This window comes from Cricetulus griseus, assembly GCF_003668045.3.
Source record: "Cricetulus griseus strain 17A/GY chromosome 1 unlocalized genomic scaffold, alternate assembly CriGri-PICRH-1.0 chr1_0, whole genome shotgun sequence".
Taxonomy (NCBI): domain Eukaryota; kingdom Metazoa; phylum Chordata; class Mammalia; order Rodentia; family Cricetidae; genus Cricetulus; species Cricetulus griseus.
In genome coordinates, this window is record NW_023276806.1 from 266,671,307 (window position 1) to 266,697,352 (window position 26,046).

Genomic DNA, 26,046 nt, shown 5'->3' on the forward strand with positions numbered 1-26,046 from the left:
AAGTAGCAGTAAGAGACGAGGGCGCCTGCTGGGTCCCCGGGGAGCGCCAGGCTCGAACTTAGCGAGGGTGTCCGAGAGCCCGAGGGTCCGCGCGAGGGGCAGGCTTTCCGGGCGGCGCCGCGCGGCGTGTGGACGTGGTGCGTGTGAGAGGGCGCGGGCCGATCGCTCCCGCCCGTCGCTCCCCGTGGGTCGTCCCGGCCAATGAGCGCGGAGGCGGCGGGGCCGGCGGCGGCCGGAGGCGCGGGCTGCGCTCTGCGCTTGGAGCGGGCGCTGCAGGCGGGGCGCGGGCCGGGGCGCAGCACGGCACGGTGGGGCGGGGGCGGCGCCCGAGGCGGGATGCGCAGGGCTTCCCGCGGCCACGGCGGCGGCGGCGGCGGGGGGCACGAGCTAGCGCCGCGGCGCGCCCAGCCAGAACGGCCCGGGCCGGGGCGGCGGCGCGGCAGCCCGAGCGCCGCTCGCACCATGGCCGCGCAGGGCGAGCCGGGCTACCTGGCGGCGCAGTCGGACCCCGGCTCCAACAGCGAGCGCAGCACGGACTCGCCGGTGGCCGGCTCCGAGGACGATCTGGTGGCCGCGGCGCCCCTGCACAGTCCCGAGTGGAGCGAGGAGCGCTTCCGCGTGGACAGGAAGAAACTCGAGGCCATGCTCCAAGGTAGGCATGCCCCTGCTTCCGATCTCCTCTCCTAAGGGCCCACGTCGCGCCCAGTCCGCGCACGGGACTTCATCCCCCAGCCGCCCTCCACCCCCCACACACTCTGCCAGCTCGCCCGATCGGAGAGACTAGAGGCCCGAGTTTGTCCTGCCGCCCCCTAAGTTGCCATTCGTACTGCGGAGATGCCAGCTGCAGCTGGGACATCTGGGCCGTGGCATTCCCCACGCGCCGGGACCGCCCAGCGTGAGTGACTGTGCCCGGCTTCTCCTATCCAGGAGTCCCCGCTACCCCTGCCGCGTCTTTTCCCTCCCCTCGTCAGTATCCGCTTCCTCCAGCTAGGGCCTGCCTGCTCTGGTCGCCTGGAAAAGCGCTGCAGATGTCAAGGCTTCAGCTGGAAGCCCCCGCCCCCACGCTGAAGTCTCGGGCTGGAGCAAGTCACCCAGGCGTGGGGATCCGTGTCCTGGCAGTGCGAGGCTAGCATGTGTCAGGGGAGCCGGGCTCCTAAAAGACATCTTGAGCTACATTCAGTTCAGAAACGTCTCTCTTGCAGCTTTGGGAGTCTGACTTTGTCTTTCATAACTTGGGGATTTTTTTTTTAAGTTTTGTTTTTTAACTCTTTAGAGTTTCTGGGACTTTCCCAGAAAACAATTTTTTCTTCACCCTGGACTGGCTAGAAACAGGTTCCGATTTCTCGCTTTAGGATCAGAGGGAAGGGTAACACGTCCAAGGTCATTTTGACCTTTAAGATTTTTCATTACCAGCCTACCTGTGGTCACCTGTGTGACTCACCTCCCACATCCAAAGTCAGAGATGAGGTAGCTGGGATGAGCATTGTTGTTAAGACTTGTGAAGAGAACCGGTCCCTGTCCTCAGGAAGGGAGAGGTGAGGATCCGGTAGCTCCCATCCTTCGTCTCGGAAGGCTCGGGGAGGTCTACAGACTCGCTTTTATGGCCGTCTGGGTGACTTATTTTGACATTATCAGTCAATGCATCGCAGTATGGAGGCGAGTTATTCCTCCCTGAAATGCAGTGGCTTTTCAGTACAATTAAGAGGGTTATTTTAAGAGAGAACAACATGTTTTCCCAAACAATAACTTGGTGGAAATAAGTATCAGGAGTGCTTGGCAGGCGTTTCTGGAAGGGCTAAGAACTCTCCCTTTTTGCTTATTTGTATTGATAAACATTCCGAATGTCATGTCTCGGGCTCGGATTTCCCTTAAATTATGTAACTTTTGAGAAAGAAATGAATTTGAAAATTGAAGCCGGGGTTACATTTTAATAATTTTCATTTGTGATGTTTTCTTACTCGTTCCACATATTTTCCCCCTAGTTCTGGAGTAGCAAACAAAATGTTACAACTATGTTGCAGAAGTAGTGTGAGATTGTTTGTATTGAACTGTAAAATCCCAGGCTGATCCATTTCTACCACTTCCAACTTGCTCTTATTGGAGTTGGAAACAGGATGAGCTATTACTCCGAAGAACAGTGTGGTATCATCTTTAATGGGTACCCTGCACAAACATTGACATGGACGCCAGCTTCTGGGAACTCCACTTGCAAAATCTTAGTTGTCCCAGGGCATTTCTTTGTCAGTTCCATTTCATTTTGATTTCAATGAAATATGGGTAGCACATTTTGAAAACCTCAAGTGTTACCTGCCTTTTAGGCATGCCATTCTGACGTCTGAAGGCCTAAATCACTTTTAAGTGGTCAAATGTTTAGCAGTTAGCCTTTATCAGCCTATACATGATGAATTATCCACACATCAACTTGTTGGCAAAGTAAGCCTTGAAGTCAGTTGAGGATGGAACCCAGTGCCCAGAGCACTAAGGCACTTTATTGTCCCTACTCAGATTCCACAGAACCACCACATTGGATGGACCAAAAGTGATCTTGTGTTTAATTGCTTTATGCTATAGCTGGTATGAGCCCAGAGTTGCTCAGACTAGCATTCAAATCCTGGTGTGATCTTAATCAAGCTCCCGGGCCTCTCTCTGCTCTCAGTGCCCCCACCTGTAACATAGAGGTTGATTTTAGAACCTCTGTGGTTTTGTAGGAAGGGAAACATCTGAAGCTTAAGGAGCAAGGCTTCCTGCAGTGTTGGTAAATACCAAGAGCCCAATAATGCAGCATTATCTCCTGCATCTAGCTCACTGCAAGTATGTACAACAGTTTGTAACACTCAAGATATATCTGACAAATAGTTGGGAAACAGGAGGAATTTTCAGGTTCAGAGCTGTGGAAAGTAAAATAGGTAAAAACCAAAATCTGTCAAAAAACAAAACAAACAAACAAACACAAAACCCAAGAGGTATTTTTAGGTGACAAATTTTCTTTTGGAAAGGGTCAGGTAGGGAGAGGTTGCATTTGTTTGTGTTTATGGTGATGATGAATTGGTGATTTGCCATCTTTTTCTTTTCACAATAGCCTTGAAAAGTATATGGGATTTTCCATTTTAAAACAGGGTAAGGAAGGTTGCTGGCCTTCAAGACTTAAGAGTGTAAATTGGTTATTATAATGCCTGGAATTTGTTTTTAGAGAGACTGTCCTGGGGGCAAGTTAATCTTTAATAGGTCGAATTTTTATTAGTAGAGAGAGTCTTCTACGCAATGGACCAAAAATTCACTGAGGTTAAAATGGGCAGTAGGGTAGTAGTCAAAGAAATAAAATACCATTCTTGCATGATCATGGAGTCTAATTGATATACATAAAAACCACTAGACCAAAATGTAGGGAAAATTACTAGTTTTTTCTTTCTTTCTTTTAAAAAACAACTACTTTGAAACAGCCATAAAGAATCTCTGGCATTTTTGTTGGCATCTTGATGACAATTATTGATCTTCTTGGTCAATGATTTTTTTTTTTTTAGCATGGGAATTTACTTTTGAGTTTAGTTTTCTTCATGGGAATGTTCAGCTTTGGGATTCATGCCATGCCTAGCTTTTTTTGGTGGTAAGGAAACATCGTGTTCTATTTCTTCCATAGCTAGCCCTCAGCATTTTGGTAGACTTCACCAGGAGTCATGGTGTTGAGTCATTTAAGTCAGTTAAATGAGTTACATTTTGTGAAAAGGAGGCTTGCTCTGAAAGAGATGGGGAAGAATCAAGAGTATTGGTGGTGCTTGCCAGAGAAGGTAGCGAAGATGGGATCCCTTTGGTCATCACCAAACATACGAGTTTAATACAGATGGAGAATCCCTGTATACAGTTTAAAAAGCATAAACATTTTCAAGGTTGAGTCCTGAGCAATTTCAGCAGAGGTGTAAATCAGTAGGGGGCGGGGTGTGGTTAGGGGCATGGCTTATAAAGGAGATGGACATCCACTGAGCCTTGCCTCCAGACTTTGGAAACCATGTAGGGCTTCCACGGTGCTGGAACGAATTGGAATACCTTACTGCCTGAGCAGGCGAACTGGCTACCAGTGCAGGCTGGTACCAGGAGCAGCAACTGTGTCATTGCTCTAACTTAGCCAACTTTACCCTATGGTTTGGTGACTAGGTATTGTTTCTTTCTTAGATATTGTTGTGGAGGCAGAAGAAATATGAAGCAATACTACTAGAAGATGGGGGAAGTTCCGGAAGTGAACTTAAAGAGGAAAAGCCTTAGTGAACAGAGCTTTCTAGCTAGGGCTTGATCAAGTTATTAACAAATATTAACAAATCAAATTGCTTTATGAAGGACTGTGGGTATGTGCACAGGGCTTTGGGCCAGATCAAGATTTGTACATTGCCATTATGTTACCTGAGGCTGTCTTTCTAAAAAGGAGTGTTAGTAACAGTTACGAAACCTTGAAGTGGTGGTAACAGGAGGAAAGAAAAGGTGCCACTAAAATATCACAGTGGGGGCTGGAGAAACAGCTCAAGGGTTAAGAGCACTTGCAGCTCTTCCAGAGGACCGGAGTTCTGTTCCCAGCTCACAATTGCCTGTAACTCCAGCTCCAGGGTATCAGGATTCCTCTTCTGGTCTCTGTGGATACCCACACCACTGGTGGCATATACTTACACAGGCAGACACCTAAATAAAAAAAATCATAAAAATATCTCAGTGCTGCTTGTATAGGACATGCTGGGTGAATTATAGAAACATTATTCATTTTAAGCCACAATACACATAGTAGTAGAGTATGTATTCATATATTAAGAATGAAAGTCCAGTATTAGAGGGTGAATGTCATGAACCTCACGGCTCTTTTAAGATTGTCATTGGCCCGCTGGTGGCTTGCAGGGTGGTGAGTAACTTAGCCCTTGGTAGTGGTCTGTACAGCTGAGCTAACAGACAGGGCTGAGGAGGTAGAGGGCTCCTGAACTTCTTCCTGCTCTTGCTTTGGGCAGTTTCCATTCTTGAAAGGCTTCCCATTGGCTTGGTACCTCTTCAAGGACCGTTAAACCCTCTTCTGCTAGAAACGCCCTGCTCTTGGACCCTCTCATCAGTGTGCGGAAGGACATTTTTACAAGAAGATACTGTGCCCGGGCACGATCCAGGTGCTCATCTGTGCAGAAGGGGCAGGGAGGGTCTCACCTCAGGGGGTGAGAGGGAGACGGCAGAGGCTAAGAGCTGCTCTTGTGGAGGGCCTGGGTTTGGTTCCCAGCAGCCTTGTTAGGAAGCTCACAACCCCTTATAACTCCAGTTCTAGGGGATCTGATGCCCTCTCTGGCCTCCACAGGCATATCCTCTCACAGACACATGAATAAAAATAAAATCAATCTTTAGAATAATTGTCGCATTGTAGGGAGATGTAGGCACAGGATGAACTGTGTGTAAAATGCCGTAGGGTAGGGCACATGGCTCTTAGAGATGTCAATGCAGTGACAGCAGCAGTATTTCTGTATCCTGTGATTGATAAAGAGTTCAAAACATGGGGTCTACAGATGGCTCAGCAGTTAAGAGGGCTTGCAGCTCTTGCAGAGGACTTGGGTTCAGTTCCCAGCACCTACATGACCAGTCACAACTGCTTGTTAACTCTGTCTCCAGGATGTGTGATGACCTCTTCTGTCTTCAGTGGGTACTGCACTCATATGGTACATATACATCCACTCAGGCAAAACACACATTAAAGAAAAACTTAAAAAAAATTCAAAACACAAGACCCCAAGCTCTGCTAGGTCTCTTAATTAAAGAGAAAAATGCATGTGAATATTTTTTTTCGGGGGGGTATTTGATTTATTTTGTAGTGAAAAATCCTCCTTGAATAAAATCGGGAGGTTAGATAGGATGTTTGTAATTCAGCTGGAGAGCAGAATGCCAAGGCAAAGCTAACTTGTAGCCTAACATTGAAAGCACTCCAGAGTCCTGTAGCTTGCAGTGAAGCGCCCAGGTTCTTCTCTTGGACCATCCTGGACTAGGGTTCTGTCTTGGCAATCTGAAGAGGCCTGGGAAGATGCCCCCTTCACCAAAGGGCATAGGATAAGACTTTTAGCAATGTGTACACGCTCAGTAAGTCTTGTCTCTGTGAAGATGTGGGGGTTTCTGGTCAAGTTGATCATTAATACATTCAAGCATTTGAGTTCCTTATATCAATGACTTTTGCAGGCAGGAATGTATTTGTCTGCAGCCAAGAGGCAAAAAAAAAAAAAAAAAAAAAAAAAAAAAAAAAAACCTGAACACTGGTTTACACAAGGCACGGTCATGTGGTCCAGGCCTCAGTAGATGAGCAAGGACATAAGGAGTTCAGCCTCCTTCCTGTTCCAGGGCATTACCAGCTTAGCCTGTGACTTAGCTTTGTTTTATGCAGTATTGTGGCATGTATCTGCCTGTAACAGGCACATCTGGAGTCACACAGGCAGAGTTCCACCTTTATGTGTGACAAAGAATCCCGTCTCCTGAAAGTTTGCCCATATTTCTTTGGCCACTGTTTCTTCAGGAGTCTCAGGGAATGTGTCTTCTTTTCCACCTTCTGTGAATGAAGTATGCAGGCAAGCATGTTATCAGAGTGGATGCTGAGTCATTTAAGTTTCCTGACTTTGAGCAAAGCACAGACCCGAAACCGGGAAAAGCAGGTTACCTGGGCCAGGAGGTTTTTGGACAGCATTTGTAGCCCTGTGACTGGAGTTCTTGGTGATGTACTCAGAGTAATGGGGGCCTACACAAACATCACACAGGGAAGATGCCTCTGTCTTCCAGAGATGCTCTCCTCTTCCCACTTCTCCAACAAATGACCCAGGTCCCCAAAGTGGCCTTTTCATAGTGCTGCAGATGGAGCCCTGACTTTGCAGATTCTGAACACACAGCCTCCCTGATAAGTGTTCCCCAGTCCCTCAAATGCTCATTTGTATCGGCAGCCTTTTGTCTCCAGTGTTTTTTTTTTTAAATAAAAAATGAAGTGATGCACACAAATGTTCATTTTATTTTGTATTACTATATATTCTGTCTTCTTTCCTTCCAGCCACCCTCTTTCTTTTGGAATATAGTTCCTATCCTTCCCTTTCCTGTCTGATAAACTGGTTAGTCTAGTAGAGCCTGGTCAACAAAGGCAGATCTTGCTTAGAAGACGAAACCATCCCAAGGTGGTTTGATAGGATGACTGAGCATCATGTTTGTGTCCCATTTTGCAGTTTGAAATTTTCCAGAATGAGCTCCTTATGGTGCACCAGTTGTTGCATCAGATTTATGGCACTTACTCTAATAGAGTTCTCATATAAGAATGCACAGGGTGAGACAGACAGTCTCTATTCTTTTATGTAGAATACTCAGTAAACCATAGGAGATGAGGTTTGGTCCTCACAGTGTGTGTGAATGTTTGACAAGTGACATCAGCTGTGAGGCTCTGAGTGCCGGCTCATTTGATGCTTAGTCCTTTGATGGGTTAGCATTTAACACAAGGTCCTAGATGTGCAAAACCATCTATTGGATTGCTCTGAGTATACTGTACATTTACACGTTTTCATACCTTTTGTTCTCAACTTTTAAAATAACACTTATTATTATTATTATGTGTGTGTGTGTGTGTGTGTGTGTGTGTGTGTATAAGGTGTGGGAATTCACACTTTGGGTCCTCATGCTTGTATAGCAAGTGCCTTTACCCTCCCTCAGCCCTGTTTACACACAACCTTTTCCTCCCCCCTAACCCCTTGATAACTGTAGGTGCTGATCGCATGTATTTGTGGTAAGTATTAAACCCTGTTCCCATGTATGAGGCTGGCTCCTGGAGAGACAACATTCACGTTCTAAGTAAATGGTAGTTTTTTCTGTGACATGGGGAAGAAAGACATCACACATCATGGGGTTGATCTGGAGCCTGGTGACATTGCTTGTGTAGGGAGGTACTAAATCCCAGGATTTGAAAACTACCCGTTGCATTTATCCCTTGATATAAAAAGCAAACACAAACTTATTATAGAATACTTGAAAAGTATAGGTAGATATATAAAATGAACACACAAAATCCCATTACTGGCTCTAAAATTCATCAGTCAACAGTGATTGTGTTTTGGAAGCCTTTTCGAGGTCTTTAAAGCATGTGTGTCTATATATCACACGCTTTAAAAACTGTATGAAGTTCCTGCCATATGCCACCTTCGTTGTTCACCAATGGGAAGCAGGTGGGCACAATCTAACCATGGATCCCACCCTGTGTGACTTAAATGCTGCTACAGTAAGACCATCCCTTCCTTCTTTCCTCTTTGTATTTCTATCACGGTGTTTTTCTTTTTGACATTCTCAAAGGCTATCATTTCAGATTATTTCCTTGATACACCAGATTTTGTTGAAATGTTACTATACGTAGAAGATTGCCACAGTGGAAAGAGCCTAGTCACGTTGCCGTTCACTCACCAGGGCTCAGATCCTGGCTGTGTGGCCTGACACAATCTAGAGTTACTTCTTTAAGACTTGGTATGCTAATCTCTAAAGTGGGGACAGCGGGCATCTCTTCTACATTGGAGGATCAGAGATCCTGTGTGTGAAGTATGCACAGTGCCAGGTGAGGCAGGAAGGAGGCTGTGTCAGTATTGAGTGTTCACCTCCAGACACGCTTTGCCTAAAAATCTTGTATGAATCCTGTATTATTCTAATAGGGAAGGAGGTCCCACTAGTAAAAATTTGGGGTGCAGTATGATGGGTCTTTTTGTTCCCCCTTTGCCTTGCCCCTTCCTTTATCTCTCATGGGCTTTCATTATGAACCCAGGCTAGTCTCACACTCACCATCCTCCTGCCTCAACCTCCCGAGTCCTGGGGTTACAGCAATGTGCCATCACACTTAACCATTTTTAAGTCTTTTGATCGATGTTTCAGAAATTATTTTCTAGAAGAATTTTCAGTTGAGGAAGAAGAGAAGCAGGTTCACAGACCACCTGCCTGTTGTACCCGTGAACTTGACAGGCCTGGCTTGTTTGATATGACAGCTGGGGGATTTTAGGGGGCAACAGGATGGTCGATGCAGAGTGAGAGTTGTTTGGTTTTTATCACTGAAAAATTTGAGCAATGTACGCCTTATCTGATTAGCATGTCTTGAATCAGTATTTCTTAAAATATGTATACATCAAAATCCCAAGTTTGTTTTAAAAAGGAAGCTTCCTCTCTCAGAGGCCAGATTCTTCATGTCTGGGAGGTGGAGGTAGGGGCTGGCTAGCGGCAGCAATGCTTGTTTTGCAAGCATTGAGCATGAGGCTAATGTAGGTGGTCCCAGGACCCAACTCTGAGAAACATTAGTGCATGTTCAGAGATGACTAAAATACTTCCAGAGGCTTTCGAGTCTAGTCTTCTGGGGTTCCCTGCTACCCCGGGAGCTAGCATTTCTGCCTCCTCCTTATGAGGCCATCTTGAAAGTGTTGCACCCAGGAGTGTAGTTTGTGTGGGATGTGCATGGCTTGCTGGAAGGACTTGGAAAGGACTGTGCACAGCTGCTTACACTGCTGTGAAGGGCGAGCTTGTCTACATTGCTGTAGTGTGACTCAGAATGCATTGAGGTTTTTAAAATGCATTTTTAGTGAGTTGATATAAGAGCTACCAAGTATTTTATAAAATAGTTTTAAAAACACATTTTTTGAGTGGGGGTTGGGCAAGCGGCTCGGCCATTAAGTGTTTATAGGGTCTGAACTTGGTCCCTACAACCCACAAAACCTAGCCTGATGTGGTGGTGGCATGCACTTATAATCTTGGTGGTGGAGAGGAGGAGACAGGTGGATCTCTGGGGCTATATGGCCAGCATGCCTCATCTATTTGATGAGTTTCAAGCCATTGACAGATCTTAAATAAAAAAGAGAAGGTGGTGCCTGAGGAATGACAGCTCAGGTTGGATGGCTGCCATTGGCACACACACACACACATGAATACTTAAGCTCTCTCCTACACATGTACACAAACACACACGTACACATAGCAAAACAAACAAAACACTTTTTTTTTGTAAGATAAGAAGAAAGTATTGTTTTCCTGAAAGTTTCATAACTACTTTCCCCTGTTTCAGGGCTGGTGTTGGGGGTGGGATAAAACATAACACTATTTGCACAACTACCAGTTGGGTTGTAACACAAATCTCTAACAACAAACAGGAAGACAGTGTAATACAGTATCCTTCGTCCTATCTCTACAAACGCTGCCTGTGGCAACAGGAATGTATATGTTCTCTTCCTTTACAGTAGGAAAACACTTCATTCCTTACAATCTGGAACGCTCAAGATACATATTGCAGATGTACCTGAAAACAGACTTCCATGTTGTCAGCGAATCACAAGGATTGAAGGCTGCCCCGCAGTGCTGCTTGAGTTAGTGTTACAGCAGCACTTCTATTATAAACATCATTTTCCAAGAGTTTATTACCCAGCTGTAAAAAGTCTAATTTGGGATCAAATTTTGGAAATATAAGGAAGAAGAAACATACAAAACTTCTTTATGAATGAAATAAAGTACACTTGAAAGTACAAATTATAAGAAATATTTTTCATGACTTTTATGCCACAAACAAAACACTTTTTAATCATAGGAAATTTAAAAAAATATGAAGAAATTTTTTTTTGTGGTGGTGGTGGTGGTGGTGGTGGTGATGGTGGTTAAGAGGAATTAAATCCAAGGCCATGCATATGCCAGATACTCTCTATCAAAGAGTTAAACCCCCAAACTCTTGAAGAGAACTTTTAGAAGAGAAATATATTAAAAAACAATGTCTTTGTACTGAGAGCTGTTTCTACTTCCTGATTTGAATATGTTTATAGGTTGTTTGCATAGTTTTTGTAGTTCTTCTTAGAGCTGTGATTGCCACTTTGCACCCTTGGCAACCTTTCAACCTAATCTATTGGCTACTTGTTTGTTGTATTTCTAAATACTTTTTAGAAATACAATTTCATGGTTGAGTGAAAGATCATATCTTGAATACAGACCAAGTTGTAGTGACCATGATTATTTCATAGTTTTGGGGGACCTATATTGTGAGGCACAAGTTTTGAAACGCATGGCCACTGAAGAAAAGGGATGACCTTGAAAGCTGGGGCAGCTTTTCTTGAGTGTTTACTGTTTGTGAGGCACGGTTCCCGGTGCTCTATACCTGTGTAAGTCATTAACTCTGCTTCTATGCCTGTGTGCTCAGCTTGGCTGTCATTAACAATCCAGAAGACATGGATGCTGCTGGGGTACACATTTTCATAAACAAATGCGGTAGATTATTTAAATTTGTAACCCCAATTTCTTTTTGGAATTATGAGTGAATCTGGACAACACTACCCTCAAGGGTTGTTGTAGAGTCCAGAGTCACATGTGGATTGGGAATACATCTGAGTTCAGGATGGTATGCGCCTTCCCCACAGGGCAAGGCACGGTTTGAGTTCTGTGAGAATACAGAGGATGTCGGTAGTGACCCAGTATGGGTGAGGATCTCAGTGGGAACGTAGGCCCAAGGCTCTGCCCTCTGCTGTCTTTGGTTAAGTTGTCTCTCCCTCCTTTGTGAAGTGGGGATAATAATGCCTCTCTTCAGGGCTGTGGTGAAGATTACACAATAATGTTTATAAAGCTGACTCACAATTGGTGCCCTGTGAGTGGTCTGTGTTTTTCAAATTCATCTTCTATTTTACTCCAGCTTCTTGTCCAGTGCTGTGAAGTAGCTGGACTGTGTACACAGACTAAGTGACCCGTGGTGGGTTTGAATTAGAAACTGTCCCATTTTGTGCTAGTGGAGCTGAAGTTAACCTCATGGAACGGAACGTTAAACCCAGGGCTTGCACTTGGCCTTAAGAAGTACTTGACAGTTGTGCTTTATAAGTAGAGGTGTTGTCTACACACCTGGCAGGCTTAGTTGAGGGAATGTAGAGAGAGAATTGTACTGTAAGTGACATTATGTGACCATGGCCTTTTGAACGAGGACATGCAAAGTCAACTCAAGTGAGGTGAATGCTGGGTAATTCATACATATATCTCATCTAGGCTGATGATAAATTAAAATTTGTCAAACTTGATAGAAAAAACATTGTAATTAATTATAAGTGTTGGACCTCATCTTGTAGTTAGACTAACGCATATCCATGTTTAAATATGATTTAAATTTTATTTCTTTTTAGTTGCTCTGACTGGCTTTTGACTTCTGCTCTTCTTGCCTTAGTTTCTCAAGAGCTAGAATTACAGGCAGGCACCACCCTGGCTATCATACATGTAATTTTAAAACCTGTTGGATGACATATTCCATCCACTCTGAAAAATGAGAAGTCTTTTATATTGGTTAGCTGAGTCTTTTTTAGGTGGAGAGAAACAACCCTTTTCTTAATACAGGGCTGGCCAGCAGTCAGATGCAAGCTCATGGCTCACTCTTGCCATTGATACTTTGCTTTGGACAAACTCTCAGGGCTTTCGGGTGGGAAGCCCCTTCAAAACTCCTTAAACTCCTGTATGTCAAGTCTTTTGCAAAGTGTATGCTGTAGACCCTCCTGACCTTTGAATCTTTGTATAGTTTGAGACTGAGTGGGCACCGTGGGTTCTCACTCCGTCAGTGGGCTCCATGGGTGGTATTGGTAGGAATCTGCCTCTGTGTGTCCCTCTCCCAGGAGGATAGCTGGTGTGTTTTGGCATTGGAGGACCTAGTGCTTAGAATAGAGCAAAGAATACACTCTTTTTCCTGGCCTCTGGGCAGTCAGAGTGGCAGTACCCAGAATCCCGTTGGCTGCCTGGAGGCTCATTTCAAGTTTCTGTAGTAATTGAGTAAATGGCACTTGGCACCTGTTAGTGTTGACACACTGTGCTACATGACAGCAGAGAGTGAGCTCTTCCATGTTGCATCTTCTCATCATCTTTTCCTTCTCTTCTGCCAGTGAGTCCAGGTGTCAGGTTTCCTGTGACAGGGTTTGTGTATGGTGGCTGATACTCTGGCATTAGTATGGCCAGATCTCAGCTGCTTTCAGAATTGGTTTAATGAGTTATTGATACCAGTGTGATGATTTCTTCGGCCACCACAGAAGACCACTGCTGGGTGCTTTGCTCCTTTCTCAGCTGGTCCTTGTTGTCCTGTTCTGAGATTTTTGTTGTTGTTGTTGTTGTTGTCATTAAAAGTGCCATTTACAGTAAGGCCAGTAATCTGACCAATATTCACTGGTTGATTATAATGATTTAACATGAAAAAGCTGGAAAATGTGTTTGCCTTGAGTGGTGCAGAAATCGTCGTATAAAGACATGTCTGTTTTAGTACAGGTTTCTAAGAATCTATTGTTTATTTATTAAGTTTTAAAAGATTTGTTTTATGCACATGAATGTTGTGGAAGGCAGAAGAGTGATTGGATCTCTTTGAATTGGAGGTACAGACAGTTGTCAGCTGCCACGTGGGTGCTGGGAATCAAACCAATGCTCTGGAAGAGCATTCCGTGCTCTTAATCATGAGTGATCTGTCTGGCTCCCTCCTGCCGTGTGTGTGTGTGTGTGTGTGTGTGTGTGTGTGTGTGTGTGTGTGTGTGTGTATGCAGTGTATGGAGGCCACAGAAGTTTACATTGGTGTCTTCCTCAGTCATTCACCACCTTATTTTTTGAAATGGGCGCTCTCTGTGAACCTGGAGCTCATTGATTTGACAGGCTGACTCTTCAGAGATCTGTCTCCCAGCAACCTTTGCAAGTGATGTGTATGTGTAGGTTCTGGGGATGTGATCTCAGGCCTTCTTGTTGGCATTGCAGGCCATCTTACTGAGCTATCTCCCCATCTCTCCAAGGGGTTTCAGAATTAAGTTTGCTGACACGGGAAAATGAACCACAGTATTACTACAGTCTGTAGAGTTTATGTTACTTTTTCCAGGGACTTACAATTTAGGAAAATATTGTTTCTATTCATATTATTGGCAAAATAAAAAAGATCGCCACCATAAGATGAGTGAGCATGGGGAATGCGTTATCTGTGGAGACCATATTTGATAGCATCACAAATCTAGCTCTAGCAATAAAACATGATAGAAATGGACAACCATCTCCTTATAAGCTGCTTGAGGGAGCTGTAGCAGTTGCTCAGTGGTTAAGAGCACTTGCTCCTCTTGGAGAGGACCCAAGTTCTGTTCTTATAACCCACATGGCAGCTCACATCCATCTGGAACTCCAGTTCCAGGGTTTCTGAACCCTCTTCTGGCCTTGGTGGGCAGTGTACTTTATATATAAATGGTAGCTGGAGAATGCAAGTGGAAGGGTGGGAAAAGGTATTTCATGGTGATGGTAACAGAAGAGAACAAGGTGGCCATGTATGTGCCAGCCAAAACAGTCTAAAGATAAAGAATTATGTAATTCTTTCTACGTATTATGTATTGTATAATAATAAAGGGGCTGTCTGCCTTTGCACATTATATAGCTACTATGTGTATATACAAACCCAACACCAGACGCTAAACTGTATAAAGCAGGCCTTTGACAGTAGGAGATTTCAGTACTTCACATTTGGTAACTAGGTTGGACAAGGAAGTTGAGGTCAATCAATTGTACGAAATCAATGAATTGTATCAGAGAGACTTGGAGAAAGCAGTATCCTGTCACTACAACAGTTTTTCTCAAGCACACAAGTAACTTTCTCCAGGATCGAGCATGCTGTTGTATGCCACAAGACCATTCTTAGCAGGCTCAGGGAGATGATGCCCCTAACATTTGTCTTTGCTAACTACAGTTGAATGAAACTAGAGACCAATAGGATGAGAAAAGCTGAAAAAGCCACAAGTATATGAATGAGAACAAAATCCTCTCGAAGGACCAGTGTTTCAAATGAGAGACCACAAGGGAAATTAGAAGGTATCTGGAAGAAAATTGAAGTGAAAATCAGTATACCAGGAATGTCTGTGATCCAGGAAAGGCAGCAGGAGGGAGTTTTAGTGTTGTCTACACTGACAAGGAACATAGAACCAAATCAGTGGACTGACTGATAGCCTCAGGAGCAAGAAAAACAACCAAAACAACAACAACCCCCCCAAACAAACAAACAAACAAGCAACAACCACAACAACAAAAAACCAAACCCAAACAAGCAACAACAACAACAAAAGCCCCAAAACAAAACAGAATTTCCAACCCCCCCCAAAAAAACCCCCAAAACCACCCTGAATTGAAGCTGGTGAGAAGAAACAAGAAAGTTGAGAACATAATCAAATGAAATAGAGCATAGAAAACTAAAGATCAGAGCAATCAGTACTGTTCTTTGAACACAGTAAAATAAAAAAAAATGTGTTAGCTACCTTCAGAAAAAAAAATCAGACATGTGAGAGGAGATATTACAACGGATACCAAACAAATAAAAAGGGTTATAACAGGGTACCTCAAACAGTCATGCACCTTGAAGATTGTAGAGCTCTACAATCTGCCAAGACAGATTTATTGAAAAATACATTATTTGAACAGCTCTAATAAAGAGAATAAATTAGGATTAAAAAAAAAACTCCCAACAGAGAAAACTCCAAGATGAATTGACTTACTGAGTTAAGCTTCAAGAAATTTTAGTTGGCGTTGACCTCAAATTCTTTCAAAAATCAATGAGGAAGAAACATTTCCAAACTTACTCTGGTAGAAAAAATCATTGCGGAACCCAAACCACGTAATGATATTGTAGGAAAACTGTGAACCAGTGTCCCTGGTGTATATTGCTACAAAATATGGGTGGATGGAATTCTACAACACACTGCAAAGGTCACATGTTGTGACCACATAAGAGCCATTCTTTGAAATTCGGGAATGACCCAACATATGAAAATCGCCATAATACTGTTTTTTTTAAAAATATACATTGAAAGTCAACACATGATTGTTCAAATTGGTATAGAAAAATGCATTTGAGAACACTGAGTTTTCTATCACAATAAAGCATTAAAGACACCAAGAAATAGAAGGAATGACCAAATATAATCAAGAACATATGTGAAAACCCACAGCAAGTGAGAGAGGAGAGAGAGAAGGGGGCAAAGGAGAGCAGGGTGAGAGAGACCGTAGCCAACATTACACTCAGTGGTGAAAAATCTTATGTTTTCCACTAAGTCCAGGAGCAATGTCTCTCTTCTGTTACTTTTACATAGAATCCAAAGTCTTCACCAGAGAAGTTAGGCATGGAAAAGAAATAGATAGGTACCCGCAGAAAAATGCCACGATGAAGACCATCAGTTTGCTAATGAATATAGACTTCAAAGAACTGGACAGCATCTAGCTAGAGAAGAAGTACAATAATTTGTTCTTACCCGAGATGATTTTATATTTAGTGAACTCTAGTGACAACAAATACACACGCACACACATGTGTACACACATACACATGCATATTCACACATGCAATATGCATACGTGTATATATACATACATACCATTGAGGCAAACGGTAGAGTTGTTTAATGGATATAGCTTTTTTTTTTTCAAGGATTTACTTTTGTGTTTGTTTATGTATGCCATTCATGTTGGTGGCTCGTAGACACCAGAAGTGAAGAGGGTATTGGTTCTCCTGATACTGGAGTTCCAATTAGTGGTCCACTGGGAATGCTGGGAAATGAACTGGTGTCCTCTGTAAGAGCAATACATGCTCTTAACTGCTGAACCCTCTCTGCTCCTGGAAGTGGAGTTTTAATGTTGCAAGATGATTAAACAGTGCTTCGCATACACTAAGCACCGCCGTGTACATCACGATCACTGCTGTGCTTAAAATAGTTAAGATAGTAAATTTTATATTCCATGGTTTTCCCTACAATAAAGCAAAGCAACCTGATTTTTTTTTTTCAGGCAAAACAGATTCACCGTAGCAAATTCTTTGGATGCTTCTGTGGTCTTTGAAAACATTTTAATATTGTTTTGAAAATTAGCATTACAAAGCGCGAAGCTTTCTTATATTTGCTTCACACATGCTTAGCTTGGTTGACATTCCTCTCTCCCATCTTGCTTGTTTGCTTTCACTGTTCATCCCTCTTACTGCTCCCTGCATTCCCCTTTCTACTTTTCTGTGTTCTGTTACCCCCATCTCCATCCTTAAAAGCTGTTTTCCCAGATGGAAGCAGATGCAGAAATCAACAAGTAACCAATAGGCCAAACTCCTGGAGTAAAATCAAAGTGAGGGAGAAGGAAAAATATGAACAAAGGAGTCAAGACCATGGTGGGGAAACCCACTAAATCAGCTGACCCCAGCTAGTGAGAGATCACAGACTCAGGTCTGACAAATGGGGAACCTGCCTAAGACTGAACTAGACTCCCTTAACATAGGTGACAGTGGTGTGACTGGGACAATATATGAGGCCACTGGCAGTAGGTCCACGATCTAACTCTAATACACAAACTGACTTAGTGGAGCCCATTCTATAAGGAGAGATAACCTTGCTCAGCCTAGACACAGGGGTGTGGGGGTAGAAAGGTGCCTTGATCCTGCCTCAACTAGATGATGGGACAGACTTAGTAGACTTCTTAGGGGAGGCCTTACTGTCTCTGTGGAGCAGATGGGAGGAGGAGGGAGGGAGTGGAGGGTTTGTGAGGAAAGGAGGGAGGGGGAACTGGGATTGGAATGTAAAAAAATTAAAAATGATCAAAAAAGTTACCCAATAAAAAGCTGCTTTCCCCGCTCTTCTGGACCCCATTCTAGTTTTCTGATCTCTATCCAAACTCACACACATATAAACATAGACACACACACACACACACACACACACACACACTTAGAAGCTAGATCTGCATATGAGGCTACATGATGAGTACTTGTCTTTCTGACCCTGGATTAGTTCATTTAATATATATTTTCTAGTTTCATTCATTTTCCCGCAAACTTCACTCTTCCTCACAGCCAAATAAAATCCCATTGTGTGTAGGAACCACATTTTCACGATTCACTCTTCTGTTGATGGCCATCTATTCTGACTCCACAAGAGCTGTTTAAAAAACAAAAGGCAGTTTGAAGAGTTCACCTACTAATAGGAGAACATCCCATAGTTTGTAAGGATGTGTAGTTGCCATGAAACAGGAGCTCTGAGTATTTCCTCTGGAGACTTGCAGAAGTCCACCTTCTTAAAGGCAGCCCTCCTGCCACAGCAGGGACTCAGTAATAGCATTTGCATTCAGTGCTGAGGAGCTCACAGCAGGAAGAGGGATTCAGTTATTTTCAGGCTTCCAAATCCACATGTGCAGGGTAGACATTTCTTTCCAAACTGAATACACGAGATGGATTTGTGTGACTGGTCGTTTAGAGGGCCGGCCTGAGTTCCACAGCTAACAGTCGTAACAGAACCACTTTCTCGGATTTCCATATTTTTAAAGTAGACTATCATGGTTTGGCCCAACTACTGAGCTCAGTTTTTGCTGGCTTGCACATTCCTCCTGGTTACACTGTGATCTTTACCTCCACTGGAAAGTATGCTCTGTTTTTAACATTTATTTTAGGCTGCTTGGCTTGAAGCAGATCTTTACTCTCGTATATGTGTGGTCTTCCTTATGTGTCTAAAAAAGAAAATAGTACTAAGGTTATGAACAGAGCGGACACAAAACATTAGGAATGCGACAGACCCCAGACATGGTGTGTGACAATACACGATGCTACTAAATCTTCCAGAATTGGTCATGTATCTGTGTGTCCATATGAAGTTAGTACATATATGACTATATGTGCACATACACAAGTCCACATATATTATAGAGTGTGTCTCCTACATTCAGTTCTAGCTCCTTGTATCTCTAAATGTGACCTCACTGGAGCTGGAGTCTGTGCAGAGTTCATCAAGTTAGAATATTGGGGTGGGGCCTGTGGCACACAGGAAACTTGACTGTTGAGATACATGTGGAGGGAAGGCAGAGTGAGAGACACAGGAAGAGCCATCTGTAGCCAACTGCTACATGGAATAGACCCTTCCTCTCATGGCCCTCAGAAAAAACCCCTGGTGGGCACTTTGGCTTTGGGTTTATATCCTCTACAATTGTTTTTGCACCTGGTTTTGTGGTCCTTACCAAATGGCACTTGTAGTAAACTGAAGAGATGCGTATTGCTATTGTACTACAAACCAGGATTTGCATGTTTAGCAATAACGATACATGCTTAAATATTTTATTATGTATGTGTGTAATTGGTGCCTGCCTTCCTGCATAACTACTATGAGAACTTAACTTCTTAAAGCCTTAATCATTTATTCTTAGAAAAGTTATTGGGGAAGTTTGGGAGAATTGCTTTGCTCATAGTAATCAAAATGAATACATGTTTACTCTCTCTCAAAATGTCTTAAGTGAATTTATGGGGTTGGAGAGATGACAGGGAGATGCTAAACATTCTCTTCTGGCCTCTGTGTGTACTTACTCCCGCCCCCACTCCATAATCCATTTCCTAATTCTTCAAGAGAGAAATTAAAATTACACATGAGGATGAAGCAGTTAGATGTGGACAGGGATCTGGCCCATGGACCCTATTCTGCATAACAGCCCTCAGACTACCTAACTGAGGCATCTCTACATCTGCACCCTCTGTAGCAGCACGGCCCACTGACAGTGTGGAAAGTCAAAGTCAGAAACAACCTACCCGCTCGCATCCAGCACCGAGATGAAGAAAAAAAAAGAAAGAAAAAAAAAAAGAAAAAGTCTCAAAGAAAGTCCACATGTTGAAATTAAATTTCTGAAGATCAGAAGCAGATGTGTTCAGATGGCCAGTTTTTCCATTGCTCCTGGCTCCACTGACTCGTGCTCATTTTGCCCTCAGTGGGAGGCACACGAAGGTCAGTGCCTGGTGAGGGGGGTGTGATGGTCTTCAGCTCCACTGGCCCGCCACTCTGCACTGCTTCAGATGTCTGTAGGTCCCAGTGGATGAGGAACACTGGATGACCAGATCCCGTGTTGGGAAAACAAGTTAGTGGTGAGATGGGCCCAGTTTGGTAGGGCATGGATTTGTGTTGTCCCTGAGAAATGCTGATCTGAGAGACAGTATCCTGTCCACTACTTGAGATTTTAGACTTGAGAATGAGTTTTGTGAAACTGGCCTGACAAATGATTTTCACTTAAAAAAAAAAAAAAGTGAGATCAGCATTGTGGAGTGTTTGCTTTGGAGGCATGGTGACCTGAGCTCAGATCTCTAGCACCATCTGAAAGCCAAGCATGGTGGCATGTGTTGGAGGAGAGGTAGAGAAAATCGGATGGAATCTAGGGGCTCAGAGGCCAGCCAGTCTAGCCTGTGTTGAGCTCCTGGTTCAGTGAGAGACCCTGCTTCAAAAAATTCAATGGAGAATAGTAGAGGAAGTCACAGATGTTGACTTCTGGCCGCCACACCTGCACACGTGGGCAAATGCACACCACTTACAGGGCATCTATGTACAAGGGACGATCTATGGTCTCCTGTGTTTATGAATTAGAGACTTTCATGACACTGTATTTTCGAGGGGTAGGAATATTCTGTGTATCATTACAAGTGCCCTTTGTGAACACACATATGAACACACACACGCATACACATGCAAACACTTGCCACTCACACGTGCAGACCCACATGTACACACAAAAACACACATGAAAGTAAGGGCTGTAAGGCTGGCACTTACATTTCTCAGTCACACTGAGTTGTGTGTGACTCAACTCAAACATGCCTTGGTATAGAATTTAAAAGGTTTTCAAGTGTTGTTTGGCGTGAGACTTTACAAAGTGTTTGGTGTAAGAAAGAACCCAAACCATTCAGAAATGTTGACTTAATATATCCATTGACAAACTTCAGTGAACAGTTCCAAAAATGAATTTTATGTTTATAGAGTAGGCAGTTAAGGGACGATCTATGGTCTCCTGTGTTTATGAATTAGAGACTTTCATAACACTGTATTTTCGAGGGGTAGGAATATTCTGTGTATCATTATAAGTGCCCTTTGTGAATCTGCTTTGGGGCTTGTGTTGTATCCATTTTCATCCTGAGACTTCAAATCCCCAGTTTTTTTTTTATTATAAAATATTTCAATTATTCAGTTTGAAATGTTCATTTCTGGCATTTAAATTGTGAAGAATGATACACATATAAAATATAGAAGAACCTGTAGGTCAACAAATGACCTCTTATTTAAAAGGAGAAAATACTGCACACAGCCTAGACATGCTGCCTTTATGCCCAGTCTCTTACCTCTGGTGATTACAGCTGCCTTACCTTTGAGGTGGCATCCTTTGTAGTTCTCAGGATGGTCCTAACTGTGTGCAGGGATATGAATCCCTAGGTGCTCTGCCTGGTTTTATTTGTCATAAATAAAAAATCCCATGATACATAATTTGTTATGTCTGGCTTCACTCATTCTGAATTTGAGATTCATGCATGTTTTTGTGTGTAACCAGTTTATTAAACAGATTTTCATAATATTTACCTTTGTCCTAATAAGACGACCTATGTATTTTCTTGAATAAGCTTCGAGGTTCTTTTCTGTCTAAAACCAGTGTGTTTACTGTTGCACATTTGTTCTTTTGTGTTCGGAATGTCCCGACATATAAACATGCTGGGGTTCATTTGTTTGACTATGGCCAGCCCTTTATGTCATATTTATCTTTGGCTGTTGGGGATGGAGCAGCTGTGAATGTTCTTGCGCACAGCTGTTTGGAGGCTGACTTCTCTTGGGTCTGAAATGGGTAGAAAAAGGTATGTGCCAAGAATATGTTTAGCTTTAGTGAACATTGCCAATTAATTTCCCAAAGGCTTGCAGTGCCTTGCGTACTCTCTTTAGAATAAGAATGTTCAGCCAGGTGTGGTGGCTCAATCCTGTAAGATTCCAGCATTGGAGGGTTGAAGCAGGAGGATTGCTACAAGTTTGAAGTTCTGAGCCTGGACTCCATGGAGAATCCTGGGTCAGCTTGAGCTATGGAATGAGGCGCTTTCTCAAAAACAGCTTGCTCCAAAGGAAAACAAGAATTTTCCATTTGCTCAGTAAACTTGCCAGTCATAACGAGTGTTGTCAGTCTTCTCCATCGGAGCCTCTTCGTGTGTACAGTGGTGTTTCCCGTGATTTAATGTCTGTGTCCTTAATCAATGATGAGATTTGGCCTCTCTTCATGACTGTTGGCTATTTAGATAGTCACCTTGGGAATCACATTGCATTTATTTATATAACATTATCTTACATTGCCCCAATGCCTTGCTCTTTGGCATCTAGCTGAGAGTCTGCTAAGAGGGTGACTTGGGTTCTCATGTTACTCTCCCCAGAATTAGCACTGGTTCTCATGGAAAATACTTTCAATGGACATCCTCACCTTTTCAGTTCCCTGTTCTCTCATTGGTTGCTGGCTTAGCAGTCCTTTGCTTTCTTGGTAATTTCCTAATGCTGAGCATGTATGTGTGCTTGTGTTTGTGTGTGTGTGTGTGTGTGTGTGTGTGTGTCCAGGTTTTTTCAGTTATCCACAGTGGGAAAGTCGTATTGTTTGGTCTGTTATTAATTGAAAGTGGGATTTTTAGGTTTGAAAAATAAAATTATTACCATTTTCCTGCTAATTTTAAATATTTAGAGAAAAAAAGTGTCATCAGACATTGACATTTACAGAAAATGAGTCTTAAGAGAATTTATTTGAAACTTTATCTGCTTTTTGTTACAAAATAATCCTTCTCTTTTCAGCGATTTCTTGTAAAATGAGCATAGTTACGTTTTTGGCTTCTGTTTTGCAATATTATTTCTTGATGTTTTAGAAAAATTAGAGCCAGTGTTTTTAAGTTAGGGCTGAACTTTCAAGAGACCCAGTAGAGAACTATGAACCGAAATAGTTTGTGTCTGTAATTAAGACAATAAGGACAGATGTGTGTTCTTCTACTGTGAAGTCTTTAATATCTGCCTTTTAGCTGCTGATCTGGTATTGGTCCTGTTCTGTTTAGACAGATGTTGCCAGTGTTTACAAAATACTCCAAGGATGTGTTACAATGTCAGAGTGTATCTTTTCAAAAGTAGGTGTATTTGAAAGTTATTCATTGTTAGAGCTTATGAGAGAGGTTTTCTTGGTTATGGTGGCACAGGCCTTTATCTCAGTGTTTATGAGGCAGAGGCAGGTGGATCTGTGAGTTCTCAGCCAGCTTGGATTTATGAGTTCCAGGCTAGCCAAAGCTATACAGTGAGATCTTGTCTCAAACAAAACAAAACAAAACAAAATAAAAAACAAAAAATAAACAAACCCAAAACAAACAATAACAAGACCACAGAAAAACAAAACAAAACCATAAAACAGCACCTACCACCACCACCAAAACAAAGTGAAATTAAAAAATCCAAAACAATAAAACAAGACAAAAAATCCCCAAAATATTACAATAGAGATCTCTGACTTTACTTTATCCCTATGACACTCTTCGCCATGGCCCTTAGCTGACCAAGTGTGTTATCTTCACGCCGCTTATATAGAAATGCTTAAGATTGAATATTCGTTTGGCTTAGTTAGATCATGTCCATTGGGAGTTCCACTGTGTCCCAAGTGGCTTCTTGAGTTAGTCTCCCTAGGGTGAAGTGACACTGATGGCCTGGACATGTTTGTCAGAGTCTCTGAGTGGGTAGCTCCCCAGGGGCATGTAGCTGGCCTCTGCCTTACTCAGTCTCCACTGTGCATGAGTCCTGTTGCCAGTCCCATTTCAGGAGTCTAAGCCCTTCTGTATCTGTTCTAGTGCTCCTTTGGCATCATTGGAAGGCTTCTTGTCATTACCAGTAAAATTCAGAGTAGAAAACCAAACCAGTAATTACTTGAGTTTTTGGATACCATTGCTGTGGATCTGTTGTTTATTGTCATGAGAAGTAACAGGATACAGTATACTTTAGAGCCCTGAGCTTTGTGTGAGGGTCTGGGACTGAAGGGACTTGAGACAAACTAGAGAGCTCACATTGCCCTGAGGCATTGTGGGTCTGACTGTGGATGGAATTACCAATTGTAAAGATCAAGGAGTAGAATTTAAATGCTTATAGTCTCCCAACTTTTATTATTGGCAACAAGCTGAGATTATGGAAATGTTTATTACTTCATGTTGTCACAACACCACTACCTTGCTGATGTCTGAAGACCCCATGGTGGGACTCTGAGAGCTGAACAGCCCCTTCATTGTGGAAAAAGCTCAGACAGGCCCACACAGTGGCCACAGATATTCCCGATGAAGGAACAGCTCTTTTGCTGTTGTTGTTTACCTTCTGATTCTCACCAACAGTTTCAGATGCTCAAAAACAACAACAACAACAACAACAAACAAACCAATATGCCAACATCAGTTTTACAACCCAGGGGATATGTAGATTATTAAAAAGAAATGACAGGCTTTAAAAGAATAAGTTGGCCTTCTGCCTTGCAAATGTAGCAGCTTTGATTTTATTTTTAATATTTAGAGGATGAGCTAGACTCTCAGATATGTTTAGTTAAATTGGTATTTGGAGGTTTAATGGTGACTTTAAAATGAGCAGAGTCCCCTCAATCCATTTCTCTCTTGCTATTCACATTTTACATTAATCAACAAGCCATTACAGCACAGTTATGACCTGAAGCCTATGCTGCATTCAGATTTCCTTCATTGGTCTTGCCTTTCCCTCCTTCCCCTCCCCTTCCCTCTTTGCATTCCTCTTCTCCTCCTCTATCTCAGTCTTTCCTTCTAGAATTCTGCACAGGACAACACATTGCACTGACATGCATCTCAGACTCCCCTGAGCTGTGGCAATCCTTATATTTGTCTTGCTCTAAACAAGCCAGCCCTCTTGAGGCCAGGTACTCTTGTGAGAGAGAACCTTGGTTGCAGTTTGTCTGATTTTTGCTGTTGCCTTCATTTAGGCTGTAAAATGACATGCATGCTGTGGATATGACCTGTTCCTAGTGGTGCAGGTCTTGGTGACCGACTGGAGTAGTGTGTTTTTAGTTTGTCTACTGTTCCTGTGCTGCTCACAGAGCCATAAGGATTTGATAAGACTTTAGGTCATCGCCGTTTCAGTATTTTAATCAATCAGATGGTTTCAGTTTTGACCATGTGACCTCTTTTGATCGACTTCTTTGTCCCTTTGTGCTCCCGCATCATTATGGATTTTTGTTTGTTTGTTTTCCAAACAAGCTTCTTATTTTGCAACATTGCATTATTCCAGGCTACATTTCTCAAAGGAGATGTAGTGTCTTGATGGGAAACTGGCATTAGAGCTGAGATGTGGTGCTCTCATTGCTAATGGGATGTGTCCCTTTAGGTCCTTCCAGCTGACACGGCAGGGAGATAGTTTGTATAATAGTGTGTGTCCACAGATCGTTCCATAAGGATTTGTGATGGTCTCCATATGTAGAGTCATAATGAGGCACCAACCCTAATCTCCCACTTGAGCTTTCTCCCTGGCATCCAACAGTGTATCCTATCATCTGTATTCATTTATTGTTTAACTGAGGATACAGTATATACAGGTCTTGGAATTCTTGGCCAACACTCCGTGAAAAACAGTTATATCAGTAAGGCTCAATGCATAATTTCTTTGCCTTAAGCTACACAGTCTACTCAGTGACACTGAGGTTAGCACTCTCTTTCCCCTTCATGGAATTTATTTCCCACATTGGTTAGTTTCTTTCAATATAGTCCTTTCCTGTCTACCACTCCAGCAATGATCTCTTACAGCATGCAGACATTCAGGCCTGCCCTGTGCTCTGTGGGTTTTGAAAAGTGCACAGTGGTATCAGTATGATACTTGTCTAGCAGGTAGCCTTTTAGACTGGCTCTGTTTCCTTAGCTCTGTGTATTCAAGAATCAGTTGTTTGCATTTTACATGAATTTGTTTCCTTCTTTCTCCACCATACTGTCATCTGAGTAACATTCTGTTGTGTGGATGACACCAATTGTGTGTGTGTGTGTGTGTGTGTGTGTGTGTGTGTGTGTGTGTGTAATATGTACCATTTTCCACACACATGTGGAGGTCAGAGCGCTGCTTTATGGAATTGACTGTCTCCTTCCAGCTGTCTCGCTGATCTTGGTGTTGCATTCTTATTCATTGTAGCCCTCACTTTGCACAGCTAAGTTTCTTCAGCTTATTTTTCCTTACTCAAATTTTGTATCCTTTGACCAATTTCTCCCTAATCCCCACTCCCTCCTCC

The 26,046-nt window shown here is 42.9% G+C and overlaps 1 protein-coding gene across 4 annotated transcripts in view; it reads left to right on the plus strand.

Annotated features, from left to right (window-relative positions):
* Positions 1-403: 403 nt before the first annotated feature.
* The window catches only part of Bicc1 (BicC family RNA binding protein 1), a 214,785-nt gene continuing 189,142 nt past the window's right edge, over positions 404-26,046 (plus strand). For all 4 annotated transcript variants that reach the window (XM_027395114.2, XM_027395115.2, XM_035451212.1 and 1 more), the window contains exon 1: positions 404-652. In XM_027395114.2, coding sequence (XP_027250915.1) covers positions 463-652 — 190 coding nt within the window. In that variant the 5' untranslated portion in view covers positions 404-462. The remainder of the gene's footprint in view (positions 653-26,046) is intronic.